The sequence below is a fragment of the Thamnophis sirtalis genome, unplaced genomic scaffold (genome assembly GCF_051295495.1).
Source record: "Thamnophis sirtalis isolate CommonGarterSnake01/CBP01778 unplaced genomic scaffold, rThaSir2_p1.2 scaffold_13, whole genome shotgun sequence".
Lineage (NCBI taxonomy): Eukaryota > Metazoa > Chordata > Lepidosauria > Squamata > Natricidae > Thamnophis > Thamnophis sirtalis.
Window position 1 is genome coordinate 27,993,456 of NW_028261393.1, and position 19,704 is coordinate 28,013,159.

Sequence of the window (19,704 nt, forward strand, 5' to 3'; positions counted from 1 at the left end):
GCCATGAGCTACAGAGAAGCCAACATAGGTCTCCCCTCCCCTTTCTTGGCTTCTGGCTAAGCCTATACAAACTATACATCAGAGGTCCCCAAAGTTGGGAACTTTAAGACTGGTGGACTTCAACTCTCAGAATTCTCCAGCCAGCTGGTAGTTGAAGTCCACCAGTCTTAAAGTTCCCAACTTTGGGGACCCCTGGGCTAAGCAAAACAGGAGCCGTCTCGGCCCGCACAAAGCCCCCTCCCACTTAGAGCAACCGTCCCCCCACACCCCACCCCCGTGGCTGCGCCAGGCCGCCTCCGCCGGCAGGAAGCGCCCGGGGCCCGGGGAAATTCCCTGGCAGGAGCCCGCGCTGGAGGGGGAAACCTCCGGGGGCCTGGAGGAGGACCGCGTGCCCCACCCTCTGGCTCTCGGCCGTGGGCGCTGCCACGTGCGAAGCCGCCCCGTGGACTGGCCGCCTGGGAGGCGCCTACCTAAGAGTCATCCCCGAAGGAACCGGGAAGCCCCGTCATTTCCTCGCCAGCTGCAGGTCGAGGGCTCCGGCGGTTGTGTAGAAATCAGCTCCTCCCTCCCGGGGAAAATTAGGGTCGTTTGGAAGTCTTTGGAAACCCCCTACCCCACCTCCGCTCCCTGGCCGTGGCAGGGGGGGGGGCGCGGAGTCGTTGGGTGAAGCGCCTTAACAGATGAAGAGAGTTGGGACCTTTTAGGTCATCTAGTCCAACTACCATCACTACCCCCGCTGAAGCAGGAGACCCTACCCCATTTCTGACCGATGGTATCCAATATCTACTTGAAAGCCTCCAGTGACGAAGCTCCCACAACCTCCGAAGGCAACTTCTGTTCCATGGGTTGATTGTTGTCACTGTCAGAAAGTTCCCATCCATTATTCCTTATCTGGCCTTCAGGTGCTTTGGAGAATAGCTTGACTACTTCCTCTCTGTGGCAGCCCCCCCTCAAACCCCCCCCACTCATGCACAATCATAAGGGGCCCACCTAATTGTGTGTATTACTGCTCTTAAGCATATTTATCCTTTACTTTGCAAATCGTGGCACAAGCTGGTTGCCTGTTCCTACCTTAGGGTGGCCACAGAAGAGGAAATGCTCAAAACTTCAGGTTGTAAAGAGCTCTTCCTAAACCCCCCCCTCCTTCTCTGGATGTAAGCCCACTCAGTTACTGGGCAAAGGGTTTCACCCCAGCTCAGCTATCCTGGAGGGGAGACACATTTCTGTGGCCTTCCTAGCATCCTGTGGCCTCCTTCCGAAGCCTCTGGGGCAGGTTCCCCAAACTTGTCAACTTTAAGACCGGTGGACTTCAACTCCCAGAATTCTCCAGCCAGCTGGGAGTTGAAGCCCACAGGTCTTAAAATTAACAGGTTTGGGGACCCCTGCTCTGGGGCATGGCAGAGGGCACTTGTGGCCCACCCTTTTGCTTTGAGGTTTGTAGGAGCCAAAGAAAAAGCCAAGAGTGGTCTTGGCATCCAAAGCGTTGATTTGTACTTTGGAAAGAGACTTTGCGGTGGAAGAAAAGAGACAGTCATTCCGAGGTTCAAGGTTGGTTTATTTTTTTACTTGATTGCATCTCTGCCTAAGGCAGAATAAAGGAAGACCAACCATCACCAAAGCAGCCTCAGCTCAGAAAGCATTTCATTAAAAACTATGGCTCTTGTAATTTACAAGTGCAAAGTTGTAAGATTATAAATGATTACTAAAAAGCATTTTGCTTACTAACGTGAAGCACCACACTTCTGTGATGGATCATAATTAACCAGATACAAACAGGGTTTCTTTGGCCATGTGGCCGCCTGAGCACACGGTGCTGGCATGGCTGACCGATTTCCAGGGCTCCTGGCAAGGAGAGCAGCAAGGCCTGGTGGCATTGCCAGCTGCCCACAGGGGCTTCTTGCCCTGCTGCTCCTCCAGGCAGCAGCCCCCAGGATGACTTCAGCATCAACCACTCCAAAGAACCACTCGAGAGATAGATGCAATGTGCATCAACCGATCAACTGATCCTGGCCTGCAAGTGAACCTTGTTCTGAAGGGGGCAGGACCAGGAACAATCGTTGCAAATTCATTACCGAAGGATCTATAACTGCCCGTATTGGACTTACCAATCCTCAAGACTGAGTTGTGATAGAAAAGGATTAGCTAACCATGCACCCCCCCCCCCCGCCCTGGTCAGGTTTCCAGTGGGTCTTTCTACAGCCACCAAGAAAGTGGTGTTGTCTTCTGTCAGCAGACAAGCAAGTTGCCCAAAACAGCTGGGCACTAAAGGCTCCCCAACAGTTGATCTAAGCAAGTCCCTTTTCTGGAGACCCTCCTGGTTTCACATTAATGCATTTTGCATTTAGCCTTGGGATTTGTGACATCTGAGCTTTAGATATAAACTTGATTATGATGTTAACATTGCTAAGATGCTCCATGGAGCATTTTCACTGCTCCATCTCAGGACACTTGCCAGAACACTCCGGGAAGAGGTGCAGGTGCCCGCATGGCAGGACTTGCCTGCCACCAGCAGCACTGGAGGAGGAGGGATGCAGGCTTGTTCCCAGAAGAGAGGAAATGACATGGAGGGCTTAGTTGTGTTCAAATCTTACTCTGGAAGCAACACAGAACTTTGGGCAACTGAAATGACAGTTGGTATTTGGCTTGAAACAAATGTTATGCTTCACAATCCAAGGAGGTTCCAAACCAAGGGAAAGGAGACCACTAGGACAACCACATCGACAGAGAGAGGCAGGAAGCCCTTCCAGAATTCCCCTCCTGGCAAGTCATTGTCCTGGCCAGCTTCTTTTCCACAAACATCAAACTCTTGGGGTACAGATACGAGGAGAAACCATCATTCTGCTGTCTGCCTTGGGCTGAGGAAGGAAGCATGTCTCGGCCACCTGGAAGCAGCGCAGTTAGGATGCAAGTCAGATTCCATTCATTCCTCACAGTTCATTCTGCAGGCCCTGGAACTTTTTTCTCCCTGCTATTTCTTTTGGGACCGGCTACATCTCCCTGCAGCCATTTGGGGAAGGGCTATGGTTGTAAATCATAACCTCTTCTTCTCTGCCCCACTCCAGTCCTGGCTGTGCCATAGCCAGAAAGCTTGGGACTCACACCATCTTCCTTTCCAAATCAACCTCTTCGGAGCAGCCACATGGTTAGGAGCAAGAGACACACTCACGGCCAGCAAGGCCGTGCTGCCTGCCTTCTGCCTGGCATAAACCAGCCAGCCAGCCTTTATGCAGCACGAGAAAATGGCTCAGCATTGTGGTTCCTGGGCCAGTTTCTTGGATTGCTTGAGGCAGACCTTTCCATCCCACCTGAGCCCCCTACAATCCTGGTGCCTGCCCTCCATGAGTGGCCGCTGGATGAGGGTCCAAACTGCAGGCAGAAAAGGATGTTTTGCCCCCCCCCCCAGTTGGGCTTCCCTCCTCCAGCTGTGTCACACCCCAAGGTGTTGAGTCTTGTATGTGAGGATTTCAGCAGCCAGCTGCTGTGGCTCCAAGAGGTGTGGGAAGCGGTTCATGACAGTCTCCACCAGATGAGGATGGAAGATCCCACAAAGCTTGACGTGCACCTTTGCACGCTCTTCTGCAAAACTGTCTGGGGAGGCCCAATGGTGTGAGGAGTCCTTGTAGGCCAGGCAGGGAGCTCTCGACACGTCTTGGCGCACTGCAGGCCCTGGATGATATGGCTCGGACCAGTACTTGCGCCTAGGGCCCAGAGAAGCACTGGAGGCCACATCATAGCCAGGAAAGGAGTGAGGAGTGACCTGTTCAGATGGGGTTGGCAGGAAGCTCTGAGGCCGGTACTGGCTGTAGCTCCTGGATTCCGGGCCAGGAGGAACCCGATAGGCAGGCCCCTGCCCCCTGCAGCTGCTCTCCCCAAGTGGCTCTTGCTGGGCCCACTTGACAGGGCTAGCCGAGGGGCTGGGCCACATTTCAGAGAGCTGATTCTCAAGGGAGCCAAGGCCCGAGTCAAGGTGGTCTTGAGAGACATGGGCAAGGGAGTCCCTGGGAGGCAGCTGGTACTGATCTAAACTCCTATAACCGTGGCTCTTCCGGGCTGGGATGCCATGGGCACCGAGGAAGAAGGGTGGCACATCACCATGTCTAATGAGAGGGGCAGAGCTCGTCTTCTCAGCCAAGGCCTTCTGCAGGGGGACTTTCTCACTCTCTGCAGGTACAGAGCCCCAGAACTCCCCATGGGGGGGCCTCCAGCTCCTCCTCTCCTCCTTGGTGGCTGGTGCAGTCCTGGTGGGGGAGAGCCCGGCGTTGGCCCGGAGCTCATCGGCAACGGAGCGCTGCAGTTGGTGCGGCCGCTCAGGGTGGTAGAACTTACACTTGATGCCATAGGTGCACTTCTTGCCTAAAAGAGAAAGGTGAGCCATGTGACAGGTGTCCATCGCCCCAAACCCTTCACGCTGCTCTGTCTAAAGCAGCAAGGCCTCACCGTATGGGCACTGCTGCCTCTTGTGCTCGGGCACTGCTGGCGTCTTCCTCAGGAAGTTATCCAGGCTGGGTCCATGGCGCCCCAAGGGGTCATCGGGAGGCATGAACCTGGGGAGCAGATGAACCACGTCATCAGGAGCTGCAGGTCCCAAGGCCAGGCCCAGCCCTTCCCCATCTGCCAAGGCAATAGTGTGCCATGATCCCACCAACTCCACCGCCTCCTGAAAAGCTGGCTAGAAGTGAGCAACCTGGTGGGCCTGGGAAGCTCAGCAGAGACTAAGAAGACCCTGCTGGGCACGCTGTCAGTTCAGGTTGCAAATGAGAAGGGCGCTTCCTAGTCAGGAACTTTATGTTCCAGAATTCTCAGCCATAGCCTTGGGGGGCTACTCTTCACCACCACTCCCGAACCCTACTCAGCCTCATGGCCAGCCTCCAGCCTTCCCCAAGGCCAAGGACTTACTTGTCATTGACAAAGGAATACATCAGCAAGCGTTCTTCAATGAACTTCTTCCACTCTGCCCGTTCTGCTTGCAGGTCCCGGTAGACATCGTTGGATACCACAATGCCGTCCGACTCCCAGGCTAGCTTCACAATGAAGCGGTCATCGTAGCAGACCACTCGCTTGCCTGCCACTCGCCGGGAAGGAGTGAAGACAAGGATGTTCTTCTTCTCGAGGTCATGGAGGATGTGCTGGTCTGCAGGAAGAGGTGGCAAAGTCATCCCCACTCAGGCTTCTTACAGAGGAAAGATCAGGGGGAACCAAGCTGTGGGTGCTCCAGAGAGCCCCTTGGCAGGACAAGGCCCTTGGCTGATCTCAATGAGCGGTCTGCCAAATCATTTCCTTCCTTCCTTCCTTCCTTCCTTCCTTCCTTCCTTCCTTCCTTCCTTCCTTCCCTCCCTCCCTCTCTCCCTCCTTCCTTCTAGTCTTTCTTGTTTGCCTAGATGTCCCTCTTCCTCTTCCTCCATGTTTTCTTCCAGGCACTGCCTCCCATAGCTCTACCCTTAATTTACATATCTAAACAAGATTATGATTTAGAGCAGGGGGCTGCAACCGTGGAAACTTTAAAACTTGTGGACTTCAACTCTCAGAATAGCTGGCTGAGGAATTCTGGGAGTTGAAGTTCACAAGTCTTAAAGTTGCTACGGTTGAAGACCCTGCTTTAGAAGGTCAAGAATACAAATCAATCCTCTAAAATTGCTGTAGCATTTTTAAAAAAAATCTGCAAACATAATTTTTGCCATTAGAAACTGTCAAGTGTTCAGGTGATTCCAGATAGACGTCTGGAAACAGGGCTGACTATTTGAATGGTGCCCACAGTGTTCCTGATGCTTTGGCCAGCAGCAAAATTCAGGGAGCGGCCCCTTAAAGCCACTGAGAAGCAAAATTCCCACCAGAGGGATAAGAAGCGGCATGTCCCATCTCAGTCAAGTGTCTCCCCACCCTGAGGAAGAAGCACACGGGGCCACCACTAGCCTGCATCAATGTACTAGGATGGACAGCTGCCCAAGGCCACCTTGTTACCTGTAATGGCGACATCAGAGCGTGAATGCTCTTTTCTCCAAGATGGGACGAAGACCGTGACATCCTTGTGTCCTCGATCCAGAAACCAGGTCACAGCCAGCTGGATGCCTCGGCAGGAGAAGGAGTCTTTGTCTCCATGACTGCAAATGGAAGAGAATGGCAGGTTCAGAGTGCTTCCCCCACTTGGCATCCAAGAGACCTCAGGCAGCCAAAGGGGAGGGGCAGCCCTTCCAAAGTCTCCCAGTGGTCACGCTTCACTGCACTTCTGCTATTCACAATAAAGCCAAGTTGGCTCATCGATGGAGAGAGAGATCTGTGCACAAACTCATTCAACCATGCCAGGAAATTGACTCTGATTGTAACAGAATAACAAAGTAACAAGAGTGGATGGGACCTTAGAGGTCTTCTAGTCCAACCCCCTGCTCAAGCAGAGACCCTCTACCAATGATTGCTAACCTTTTCACTGCCAAGAGCCCAAAGCGTGTGGGTGGGAATGCACTTGCCTTAACCCCCAAAATGCAATGTGAGCACCCGCTGACACCCCGTTTTGGGCCTGGAAAGCCTCCTGCACCAACCTGAAAGCCAAAACAGGGTGCGTGGGGGGTGGGGCTCACACTGGCAAAGAGGCTGAGGCTGCAGGCCATTCGTGCAGGCAAAGAGGCAGTGCTGGCAGGCCAGTGTCTTGTGGCGAAGTCGTGCCCAGCTGCACCAACAAAGGCAAACCCCCAAAATGCAATGTGAACGTTCCCCAATGCACCCTGCTCCCCGCATGCCTCCCGCGCATGTGTGGCAGAGATACAAAGACCAGCTGGGTGGCGGGAGGTGCGCACACATGCATGGTGGAGCTGGGGTGGGGTGCCAGCTCTGCGTGCCATCTGTGCACGCGTGCCCTAGGTTCGCCATCATGGCCCTATACTATTTTAGACAAACGGCTGACCAATCTCTTCTTAAAAAACTTCAGTGTTGGAGAATCCACAATTCCTGAAGACAACTTCTGTTCCACTAATTAATTGTTCTCACTGTCAGGAATGTTCTCCTTAATTCCAGGTTGCTTCTCTCCTTGTTTAGTTTCCATGCATTGTTTCTTGTCTTGCCCGCTGATGCTTTGGAGAATAGTTTGACTTGCTCTCTAATTTAAAGAGAGCTTTGGAAGGATTCCATGGATGAGAATCCTGATGGGAACATAACTCAAGAAGCTTGGGAAATTTTGAAAAATGAGATTATAAAAGCCCAGTTTAGCACAATACCAGTGAAGAAGAAAAATAACAGCTCTCAAAAGAAACCAGCATAGCTGCATAAAAAACTTCCTAATAAATTGAAAGACAAAAAGGACAAGTATAAAAACTGGAAAAAGGGGCACATAATTAAGGCAGAATGTCAGCAAATAGCCAGAGCCTGCAAAGATGAAGTGAGAAAAACTAAGGCTCAAATGAAAGTAAAAAATAACAACAACAACAAAAAAAATCTAACAAAATGAAATTCAATGGTGAAGAGTAAGGTTCTACATTTAGGCAAAGAAAAAAAGGTACAGTATAGGTGGTACCTTGCTCAATAGTAGTAACTGTGAGAGGGATCTTGGAGTTTTAGTGGACAACCATTTAAAATATGAGCCAGCCGTGTGCAGCAGCTGCCAAAAAGCCAACATAGTTCTAGGCTGCATAAACAGAGGGATAGAATCAAGATCACATGAAGTGTTAATATCACTTTATAAGGCCTTGGTAAGGCCATACTAGGAATCCTGCATTCAGTTTTGGTCACCACAATGGAAAAAAGATATTGAGACTGCAGAAAGAGTGCAGAGAAGAGCAACGAAGATGATTAGGGGACTGGAGGCTAAAACATATGAAGAACAGTTGCCTGGAATTGGATATGTCTAGTCTTCTGAAAAGAAGGACTAGGGGAGACATGATAGCAGTGTTCTGATATCTCAGGGGCTGCCAAAAGAAGAGGGAGTCAAACTATTCTCCAAGGCACCTGAGGATAAAACAAGAAGCAATGGGTGGAAACTAATCAAGGAGAGAAGCAACTTAGAACGAAGGAGAAATTTCCTGAAAGTTAGAACAATTAATCAGTGGAACAGCTTGCCTCCAAAAGTTGTGACTGCTCAAACACTGGAAGTTTTTAAGAACAGATTGGATAAACACGTCTGAAGTGGTGTAGAGTTTCCTGCCTAAGCAGGAAGTTGAACTAGAAGACATCCAAGGTCCCTTCCAACCTATTGTATTCAATTCCAGCACTAATTTCAATTCTTAGATGAATGAGAAACCTACAGGGAAAATAATGTATTCTTGAAAACCACCGCAACCTTCTCATCTGTACCTACCCCTTCTATCCCTCCCTCTCCTCTTCAGCCTGGAGGGGCTGTTCTGCTGACCCCTCTTCCCTCCCTGAGCAGGTCTTCAAGATGCTTGGGAGGCATCCATCTCCTTCCCTACTCCCTTTCTAATGCCTCTCGTCCAGTGGTGGGTTGCAGGTGGTATGCCCCGGTACAGGCGTACCAGAGCCACCCCGGAGCACCAGATACCATTCTGGTATGGTGCTCTGGAGGGCCCGCCCACCCACCTGAGCTCCTTACCTGTGTTTTAAAGCTTCTGCACTGCCGTGCACGTGCATGGTGGGTATAGCACCTGCGCAATGCTCCGCGGAGCAGCTGAAGCAGAGGCCTAAGATGCATGTGCATGTGTGCGCTGCAGGCGTCCATGAGGACACCGCTGGCCCCGTTCCAACTGTACCAGTTGGAACAGGATTTGAAACCCACCACTGCTCTCTTCCCAGGTGCGAATACCTTCTCTTGGTGCCAGGGGGACTAGCCACCTCTCCTTGGAGAGCTAAATCCTGTGGGGTGCCAGGCTGATGAGGGAGCTCCATTGCAACGTTTTGCTAGGAATAGGGTGAGAAAAAGGCAAACACCCCTCTATACATCCCATAGTTTCTATCCACTTCAGCATAATAGTGCAAGCCCTTGGCATTTGGGCAGTGTTACTTTCATCAAACATAAATGGTCCTCCTAATCAACAACTCGTTCTCCTATCTCCTGGACAAATCCCCGAAAACAATGGCGCTGCAATTTAAAAAACTTGAAGAGCTGCTGTGAAATGAGAGTTTACCGAAGATACAAGAAGATGAAGTTTGACGGGGTTGGGCCTCGTTGCAGCAAGTCCTTCCCTGCACTGCCTTTAAAAGTGATCCATATAGACCCAACTCTTCTGCCTGCTCCCTGCTGCTCTCCCTACTCAAATCCATTGTCTGGAAAGATGAGTTTAATGTTCAGTGTCAGCACTAATAAGATGGCCAAAGCAATAGAGCAGGGCTCCCCAAACTTGGCAACTTTAAGACTTGTGGACTTCAACTCCTGGCTGGAGAGTTCTGGGAGTTGAAGTCCACAAATCTTAAAGTTGCCAAGTTTGAAGACCTCTGCAGCAGAGCAAAGGAAAGTTGGGAACAGCAGAAAGAAGGGTTTGCCATCTGATGGAGTTGGCACAAGAACTAGACCTGGCATGGGGAAACCAGCAGTTTTGCCAGCAATCCCTTCTCAGTTGGACTACTACACTGCACACTACAGGGGGCTGCAGCTGGTCCAGGATACAGAGGCATGCACAGTTCTGGGCACCGCAGTTTGCCCCCACTGCATCCCACTTGCATCAATTGCCCTGGCTCCTGCATGATTCCAGATGCTGGCCATTGGCTCTCCCAGAGTTTGGAGGTGCAACTTCTTGGTAGCTGCCTGGACTTTTGGAATAACCTCCTGCTGAGATAGGCATTATCCTTTTAGTTTTCTGGAAGGCTGTAAAAACTTGGCTCTTCCCTTAAACATTGAACTGGGATGTGTTGAATTGGGGCTGGTCAATGGAAAGCTGGTGGGAAGCGTCTAATGTGTTTTTATATCAGTTTTTATTGCCTACTGTGAGACCTCCATCTTTTTTGTGACAGCTCCTCAAGTACTGGAAGACAGCCATTACCCCTAATCCCTTCAGTCGCACATATCCAGTTCCTCAATCCTTCATCATACATGGAAATAATAGAAAATACATGTAGCTAAGGTTTTAGATTTTGGCAGTGGTTGTGCTCCAGGCTTGTTTCTGAATGTAGTTTCTGAACATTTTGCTCCCAGACCTGATGATGTTACCTAGTCTGGTAACAGAACATTCAGAAACTAAATTGAAACAAGCTTGGAGAGCAAAACCACTAAGACATCACATGATTTAGCCTTCAGACCCCTTCTCATCTTTCTTTGTTTCTCTTCTCAGCATGATTTCTGGAGCCTAGGCATCTTTTTGTATTGTGGTAAAGCAGAACTGGGTGCAATATTCCATGTGTGGCCTCACTAATACAGTATAGAGCTGGGGTGGCGAACCTATGACACGTGTGTCACAGGTGGCACGTGGAGCCATTTGTTAGGGCATGCGCACGCTGGCCAGCTGAGTTCACCCTTTTTAAAAGCCATTTTTCACCCTCCCCAGCCTCCAGAGGCTTTATAGGAGCCTGGGGAGGACAAAAAGAGCTCCCCCGCCCCCTGCTGGAGCCCCTCCGGAGGCTTCATAGCTTCCCTGAAGCCTCTAGAGTGCAAAAAAACCGGCCCTATGGGCAAACCGGAAGTTTGGGAATGGACTTCCGGTTTGCTCGGAGGGTCATTTTAAGTGCTCCGGAGGCTTCTGGGAAGCCCCCTGAAGCCTCCGGAGGGCCTCCGGAGGGGTGGGGAAGGATGTTTTTGTCCTCCCCAGGCTCCTATAAATCCTCTGGAGCCTGGGGAGGGTGAAAAAAGGATGCAAAAAAAGGGGGGGGGGTGCGTCTGCAGTACACGCATATGCACTGGGGGGTCACGCATTGTATTAAGGCTGCGGCACACCTGCGCATGACCCCCACTTATGGCACGTGAGCCAAAAAAGGTTCGCCATCGCTGGTATAGAGCATTTCCCATTGTGTGCCAAAAGCAGGTTTGTCCGTTGGGTTGTTTTTTGCCCTCTGGACGCCTTGTGTGCCCCTACAAATGGCTCCACGTGCCACCTGAGACACGCGTGCCCTAGGTTCACCATCACAGGTATAGAGCAAGCAGTATCTATGGCGATTCTCAGTCATCCAGGTCATGTTTGTTCCAAAGGTGATTTTTCAAGGAGTAACTGGACTTGCTGTTTTTTTCTTTGAAGATGTTTCACTTCTCATCCAAGATGTAAACCGCTTAGAGAGCTGTAAAGCACTATGAAGTGGTATATAAGTTTAAGTGCTATTGCTATTGCTTAGAGCAGGTAATACAACTCTTCATACCTTGCTACTGGGTGAATATTTAATCCCAGTTTAATCCCAGCACCACCCAATTTAATGTAGAGTTCACACATATCAAATGAAATAAATAGCAAGGCTGTTACTTGCCCCTCAGTCTCTCAGGGCAGGGGTCAGCAAACTACGTTCTGGAGCCACATGTGGCTCTTTCCTCCCTCTGCTGCGGCTCCGTCACCGGTCGGCACCACAATTTTGAGAGGAGCTTCCGATGGGAGAGAAGCACAGTGTGCCAGGAGAAGACTCTATGGCAAGGGGTGGGTTTTCCAGTTGTCTCCACAATTGACAGGGCTTTCGGTTATGACATGTAGAGGAAAAAGTACACCACTCTAGGAGGAGACTCTATGCTGGGGGAACTGAACTTCCGATCAGCTTCAGAATTGAAAGGGGGGGTGCTTCTGGTAAGGACCTTTGTGGCTCCTGGTGTTTTCTTTTCTGTGGGAAACGGGTCCAAATGGCTCTTTGAGTGTTTAAGTTTGCCAACCCCTGCCCCAGGGCATACTCTTCTCAGAGGGTGGGCTCTTATGAAGGTTGCCACTCTCATTTAGTCTGAAGTTGTGGTTTCTCCATCACTGGGGGCTTTTAAAGAGAGACTGGACAGCCACTTATCTGCAATGGCATAGGGTCTCCACTTGGGCAGGGGGTTTGGACTAAAAGACCTCCAAGGTCTCTTCCAACTCTGTTATTCTATTATTTCCTGGGTCCAATGTTAGAAAAAGCAGTGATGAAATCAGGAAGACTACAGCTCGTTACCTACTTTTTCTGAAAACTACCCCCTCCACAAAGCTGCCTAGCCAACCCTGCCCTTCTGCTCCCCCTCCGTATCCTGCAAGTGCAATTCAGGATGAGTAAGGAATACCAGGGACGGGATCTCCTCCAACGTTTCCCCATTCTCAACATGTCCAAGTAGTTCATCTGATGTGGCAACAGACGTGAGAAATTCCCGTAGAAGGAAGTCGGGGACAATTCTGCTCTGCACACATCCCTCCCAAGATTTGCATAAACCTGCCACAAGTGTTATCCAAGCAAGGGTAAATCGGTGAGGAACAGTTCGTCACTCCACTCATGCAGGAAGCAGTCTGTAAAAATTCCCCTTGGTTTTTTTTTTTTCCTTGAAAAGAGATTGTTCAGAAACTCCTCTGCTGCTCCAGGCACCACTCAGAAACTCCACTCGCCCCCCTCCCTTTTCAACAGAAAGTGCCCTCTGGCCGGCATTTACAGCTGGAGAGCAATCTGGCTTATCTTAAATACAGCAAGGAAAGGACAGAAGTCCGGAACTGCTGCTAGCTTCTCCCTGCAGGCTACCAGATCTGGATTGCCAAGAGCAGAATTAGGGCTCGATTGTCTTTTTCCTGCCATCTGGGAGCGGTCCAGATTTTTGCAGCCCCACCACTGCTGGCATCACGTGATCAGTCAGTGATACTTGCCAGGAAAGTTCCAGGTTCAGTGGTTAAGCCAGCGCATGGTGCTTAGGAGAGAATGCCGCATCTTCCAGCATCTCCAACTGCAAATTCCCCACTTAAGCAGCTACAGCTCAGGATAAATGTTCATGGATCCTTGCCCTATCGTGTGCAGGTAGTCCTCAACTTACAACAATTCATTTAGCAACCAAAGTTACAACAGCACTGAAAAAAGTGACCTATGATCGTTTATCACATTCACGATTATTCGAGCATCCCCATGGTCACATGATCAAAATTTGGACACTTGCCAACTGGCATGTATTTATGACGGTTAGTGTCCCGGGGTCAAGTGGTCACCTTTTGTGGGGCAAAGTCAATGGGGAAGACAGATTCATTTAACAAATATGTTCCTAACTTTAAAAAAACCTGCAGTGATTCACTTAACAACTGTGGTAAGATAGATCGTAAAATGGGGCGAAGCTCACTTAACTATCTCACTTAGGAACAGAAATTCTGGGCTCATCTGTGGTCTTAAATTGAGGGCTGCTGTATTTCCAACCGTTTTAGAATCCTGGGAAATGGAGAAGTTGTTATTCTAGGAAGCACAGCTTTCATCTCAAAACCAAAATGTTTCTCCCACGGACAGGGAAGCAATGTGAGTTCCCTTCCCTGGGGTGGCCACCCTCTCACCCAGGACTGGCTGGGCTTCATTCTGTTTTCAACCTGGGCCCTCCACCCTTCTTTCCAATTCAGTCTGCACTAAGGGCCACACTTGGTTGTGCCCAGAGCTTGCCTCCTCTCCTCCAGTGCCTCTCTCTCTGTGGTGCCTCATCCCCTTCATTTCCCCCTGAGAGGCCAATTGATTGGGGGGGGGGGACCTCTGGAGGAAGAGAAAAATGCTCCCGCAGGCACTGGTGCTTGAGTCACTGGGTTTCTTCCTGTTTAGATAAGAAAGAATGTTTGCCCAACAGAGTCAATGCAGCTGAAAGGCAGAGCTGCCTGAGCCACAAGACTGGTTGCCACATGCTCCCCCAGCCTCCTGGCAAAATCCTTCCTGCTTCAGAAATAGAGGGAATTGCAGGGGGTCCCAAGCAGACCCCCTCACATGCAACAAAGACAAGGATGCACCACCCCCAAAACCCACCTGTCCAATCTCATCTAATCACGTAGCCTTACAGTATTATCAAAATCCAGCAACCAAACATTATGAAACCCCCAAGAAGATAAAATGACTTCTTATGGCCATCTGTAGGGTTAAGAAGGAGGGAAGCCAAAGCAGAGACATCGAGGGGGTTTCAGCCTCAACCGCCTCCATTGTTCCCCACTCCAGATCAACACCAGATCCCAAGATCTGGATTTTTTGGTGGTGGTGGTGGTGGCGATCTCACTAGGAATGCATGGGCAGGACTGCCATGAGGAAATGGAAGCCTGGTGGTGCTTTCGTTCTCCGAAGACCCATTTTGTTTCCACTGCAAGGTCAGAACCCAGTGGATGAGAGATCCAGCAACTCACAATGTGGGAAGTGTGTGTTTGTGTCTGTGGCTGGAAGCAGCTCACTCCGGACTATTTCACCTCCCAAGGCCAAACCTCCCTTTCTGGGGGCAGCCTCCCCTTTCCCTCCCTGAAGTCTGGAGCATGGGGGTCGCGTCTTTGCTTGAACCCGACGGGTGTGAATCCCCGAGCCCGCAAGCGGCAGGGCTGAGAAGGGCGCCCGCTTTGTGCCCCAGCACATCCAGGGACCCAGAAGAGGAAAGAGCCCCCCAGAGTCCCCCCCAAGCCGGCCCGGCCACGGCGGCAGAACTTTCCCGGACCAACTGGGTGGGCCCCAACGCGGAGGAGCCCGCCTAGACACACCTCATGGCCACGTTGCTCCCATCAATGACGATCGGCCGCAGATGATCCCCGTCCTGCTCCTCCGGAGGCCCCGGCTGGGTCGGGGGGCTGTTGGGGGCAGGCCGCGCTCTGGGAAGCGGCACCGGCGGCTCGGGGGCCTCCGGGGCGGGCTCTCTCTCCCTCTCGCCGGGGGCCGCCCCGTGCTTGACCAGCTCCCCCAGGATGGTGTTGGTGTCCGCCTCCGGCCCGTGCTTCTGCAGGGCGCCCAGCACCTCCTGCGAAGAGTAGCCCAACTTGCGGAAGAACTCAACTTTCTGCCGCCTCTCCGCTCGGCCCTGTTCGGGGGCGCTCCAGGGGTCGCCTCCCCCGCCGGATTCTCCGCTGCCCTCCAGGCTGCAGCCGCAGAGACTCAGGTAGCCGCTTTCCGGAGGCTCTTCGCGGCCCACGGCGCGAGCGCAGGGCAGCGGGGGCTCGGCCCAGCCGGAGAAGCGCAGGGCGCTGGGCGGCGGTCGGTCCAGGTCCATGGCTGCTGCTGCTGCTTCTGGCGGCGCTGCTCCTCGCTCGCTCACGCCTGGCCTGCCGAGAGAAGCGCGCAGCTAGGAAGGCGGCCGGGCCGGAGAAGCAGGAGAGCCCGCGGGTCGGGCAAGGCGATCCCGAGCTCGGCCAGGCTCCTCCCTCCAAACAGAAGTGCGCCCCGCCCTCCGAAGGGGGAAACCGGCCGAGCCCGGCAGGAAACGGGGGAGGGCTCGGCGCTTCTCCGCTCGCTACCAGTCCCGACACGGGGCGCCCAGCCGGGCTTCCCCGAAGCGGCGGGGCAGGAAGCGGCGGCCACCTTAAGGCTAGAGGGAGAGGGCCTTTCCACGGGAAGTGGGACTCCGAGCCCCGGTCCGGCCAGCGCCCTCCCCGTTCGCCCCTCTCGCGCGGAGAGAAACCCCGCCACCCCCAAGCAACCCCCCAAGTTGCTTACCGGCCGCCTCCATGGGGGCGAAGTGTTCCCGTCCGCGCGTCGCCGCCTCTTTATGGAGGGCGAGGGCTGCCCGGGTGGCGCCGCCTCCGCCTCTCCCCCCTCCGGGCTTGTCTTGGAAGGTCTCCGCGGAAGAGGCGCGGCGGGCGGATGGAACCCGTGGCCGGGGGTTGGCTGGGACGGGCCTGCCTGCCTCGCGAGGTTGTTGGGAGCCGCTGGAGGGGGAGGAACGCGGGGCCTGGAGCTCCTGTCGGCGGCTCCGCTCACCTCGCCCTCCCAGGCCTCCCCCCGCGACGGCGCTCGAAAGGCCGGAGCCTCCCGGGAACGGCGGCCAAGCAACCCTCCGCTGAGGGCGGTGATATGGCGGGGAGGCTGCAGGGCAGAAGGCCGCCTTCAGTGCAAGGAAGGGGCCGCACCCTCGGGAACTCCGTCGGAAGCAGCTGCGTTAATCGGGCAGCGCCCCGAAAGCGCTATGGAGCTGCTGCCTGGCGGGGCAGGACAGGGCTCTGGTCTCCCCGCCGAGCAGCCCCGGTGAAGGGAGCGCGTCGTCGGGGGTCTCTCTTCCCCGGGCAGCAACTGCACTTTCGCAGCCAGCAAATGAGCTCTGCGGGAGCGGGCAAGAGCGCTGATCGACGCGACCTTCCAGGGCAGCCGAACAGCTTGGGCAACTCTTGTCCAGCGGTGGCCGGTTCAGGGAAGGGGCCGCGGCCCTTCAGGCGAGCCTTGGGGCAGCAGCAGCTGCTGGCGGCTGCAGAGGAGCCGAGCCCGGCGCTGGAAGTCAGAAGCGCCCGGTGCCGCCCGCGGGGGCGGCCGAGATGGGCTCGCCGGCTCCGTCTTCCGAGTGAGGCTGGCTCTCTTTCCAGGCGGGTTGGGAGGGATGCGCTCCCGCCTCCGCCCGGGATTGCCCGCTCTTGACTGCTCCAGCATCAGGCACCGCATCTGCCCGAGGCGGCGGGCCGGGACTCCCCCGAGGACGCCTGGCCTCTCTATGCAAAGCAGGCCGTCCAAGGCCGGGGAAGATTTGCATCCCCGCGCCGGAGAGGGACTCCCCTGGGAAGAGCAGCACTTGCTTCCTGGTTTCACTGGAGCCTTTACGCCCTCGGGCCTTTGGCTGCCCTTCGGTTGCCAGGTTGCGTGGAGCCAGGGGAGTTGCCGGTTCTCCCCCCCTCTCCAAAACAAACTCGTGGGGTGGGGGTGGGCAGTGGTGGGTTTCAATTTTTTTTAGAACCTCTTCTGTAGGTGTGGCCTGCTTTGTAGAAGTGGCTTACTGACCATGTGACTGGATGGGAGTGGCTTGTGGATTTGTGGAGTTCCCAGAATTCCTCCCCATGATGGCGAAGGAACTCTGGCATTGAAGTGTGCAAGTCTCAAAGCTGTCAAGTTACAAGATCCACCCCTAATACTTTAGAAAAAAAACCCATAGGTGTTCAAACTTGACAGCTTTAAGACTTGTGGATTTCAACTCCCAGAATTCCTCCTCTCACTCTTCATCTTGATGATGTGCAGACGGGCAGGGGGAGGGAGCTGGAACTATTTCTAAACAGCACTGTAGATTTGTGGAACCTCTTCTGTAGAAAAGGGGAACTGGTAGGAACCCACCCCTGGGGGTAGGTGACCCGCCTTTAAGTTGTTTAGGACCCCCCAAGCAGAAACTCCCAATCAAACAAAGTAGAGGGAGGGAGGGAGGGAGGGAGGGAGGGAGGGAGGGAGGGAGGGAAGGAAGGAAGGAAGGAAGGAAGGAAGGAAGGAAGGAAAGAAAACCCCATAGGAAGCAGGAAAGGTCGGTAGCGTCCCCAGGGTCAGCCAAAAGGACTCCAATGCCTGTACCCCAACTCTTAAAGTCTGGGGAACAAACAGGGTGAACCTGAAGTATTAGGACCTGAAGGCAGATGTGATGTAGTTGCCATTATTGAAACTTGCGTTTAAAACTCATGACTGGAATGTACTTGAAGGAGTATATGAATCAAAGTAATATTGGCTATTTGCTTTTATTATAAATTGCTTAGGTTAATATATAATTCAGGGGTCCCCAAACTTGTCCGCTTTAAGACTTGTGGACTTCAACTCCAAGAATTCTGGGAGTTGAAGTCCACAAGTCTAAAAGTGGACAAGTTTGGAGATCCCTGATATAATTGTTAATGATTAAACCAATATTTGCTGTTTGCTTCTGACAAGCTGCAAGAAATCATTTATTAGGAATTAAGCTTTGTTATTGGCTCCTGCTTATATTATTGTACACTGTCAGAAAGTAATTGTTAGCAACTAATTCTAACTTAGTAAATTGTAACCTTAATACTGGTTGGTATAGTGCAGTTTGTTATCTCACTTCTGTTTTCTCACTTCTATTCTTGGCCTCAAAGTTAGGCACATCCTTGAAAATATAGAAGAAACTGTTACCCAGGAATATCAGGCCCCTTGTATAAAGGAACCAGAGTAGAGAGTTTTCCTGCCTCATAAATTCTGAATGCTGAAAGCATTCTGCTGAATAAACAACTTGGCCAGGTTGAGGTAGGGGTGGGGGACCACCTGTACACAAGGCTATAGGAATGCTCTATAGATAAGATGGACAGAAACGAGCCTGAACAAAGAACACTTTAAAAATCACATTGGTAACGAACCTTTGTCTCTGATTGGGTAAACTTTGTTTCTATGGGGTAAAATGTATACAACACTGAGCCACTCTCGTAGGGGAGTGGCTATTCCTTACATGCATTTTGTATGTATGTTTTGGATATACCATATTTTTCAGACTGTAAGACGCACTGGAGTATGAGACATACCATGATTTTGAAGAGGTAAATTTTTTAAAAAAAGTTTTTGTAGGCCTCCCAAACCCTCTGCACGTCTCATTTTTTGTAAAAAAAAGAGGGGGCATGCAGAGCTTTGTAGAGTGCTCCTGAGGGCAGGGGGGGGGGAACGGCCCATTTTTTCCTATTTTTTGCTCTCCCCAGCTCTCAGGAGCACTTTGCAAGCCTCCCAAACCCTCTGCACGTCCATTTTTGCAAAGGGTGCGGGGTTTCGGTAGGCCAAAAATGCTGTATTCAGTGTATAAGATGCACCCAAATTTTTACCATATTTTTCAGACTATAAGATGCACCGGAGTATAAAATGCACCTTAGTTTTGGGGGAGAAAAAAAAAATCTTCCTCTGCCTACCAGCTTCCATTGGTATTCATCTGGCTAACGTCCTTGCAGCAAATAGCAAACAGCCTGGTCATCTTCAGCACATTATTGCAGCCTGATTCAGCACAAGCAGCTGATTAGCAGATGGATTGACCTCTCAGAATACCTCCAATCAGCTGTTCCAGGCTGCAGGGATTGCCACAGGCCATCGCCACCTCCGTGCCTTGCGTTTTTGGGTAGTTCCCAGCGGCGGGGACCGGCGGCGGCCTCACTTTCACTTGGATTTTGATAACGAGCAGCACAGATCTTTTTATCCATTTAAAACAAACACCCTACATGTATTTAAGGGGGTAGGGTGAAGGACAATTTTCATGGGGGCAGAAGAGGGACTTGGCACCAAAGGCTCTACTCCCAAGATCCCCCATCTTCCTACCTATAGCCGTAGGTGTTGAAAGCCTGGCTTTCTTGCAGAAAAGCCCGATAGAGACCAGCACTTCAGTCCTGGACGCTGCCACTTCATAAACATGCTATAACCAGAAGTTATAGCTAAGGGTTTGTCAAAAACAGATCGTGCCAAATAAATCTTATTTCATTCTTTGACAAAGTGATTAAGTTAGTGGACCTTCAGAATGCCCTAGACACAGTACACATCTTCAGTAAGGCATTTGACGTAATAGACCACAAACTACTTGATAAAGTAGAAAAATCTGGGTTAGTCAGCACCACCACCAGATGGATTTATAAATGGTTGACAAACTGCACTCAATGTATAGTCAGTCCTTAATGGAACTATATCCACATGAAGGAAAGTAAGCAGTGGGGTAACCCAAGGTACCAAGGAAGAGATTGGACAACTATCTGAAATGATAAAGGGTCCCCCCCTTGAGCAAGGGGTTGGACTAGAAGAACCCCAAGGTTCCTTCCAACTCTATCATTCTGTTCCTGCTATATTCGAATTTCTTCTGTGTATAAAATAGCAGCAGCCAAACAACAAAGAGGCCTAGAATCCGAAAGGGGAAGCTGCTCAATGTTTGATGCTATCTTAAGCAAAAACCCCAAACTCTGCACTTCTGCTTTCCCCAGAGAGCATCGGCCACCCACCACTTCTGGAGGGGAAGGAACACATGATCCTCACCCCCCCCTCCAACGA

At 52.0% G+C, this 19,704-nt stretch overlaps 1 protein-coding gene across 2 annotated transcripts; it reads right to left on the bottom strand.

Annotated features, from left to right (window-relative positions):
* Positions 1-1,534: 1,534 nt before the first annotated feature.
* ZC3H12A (zinc finger CCCH-type containing 12A) lies at positions 1,535-16,419 on the bottom strand. Of its 2 annotated transcripts, XM_087727021.1 has the most exons (6): positions 15,436-16,419; positions 14,490-15,044; positions 5,959-6,098; positions 4,897-5,131; positions 4,438-4,544; positions 1,535-4,353 (listed from the first exon to the last, which is right to left on the bottom strand). In XM_087727021.1, exons 2-6 carry the CDS (start codon positions 14,990-14,992, stop codon positions 3,428-3,430), a joined length of 1,911 nt encoding a protein of 636 aa, XP_087583147.1. In that variant the 5' UTR covers positions 14,993-15,044; positions 15,436-16,419; the 3' UTR covers positions 1,535-3,427. The 2 variants fall into 2 exon arrangements, with proteins under 2 accessions (XP_087583147.1, XP_013923080.1); XM_014067605.2 differs by lacking the exon at positions 15,436-16,419 and having other exon boundaries at positions 14,490-15,380.
* Positions 16,420-19,704: the final 3,285 nt, after the last annotated feature.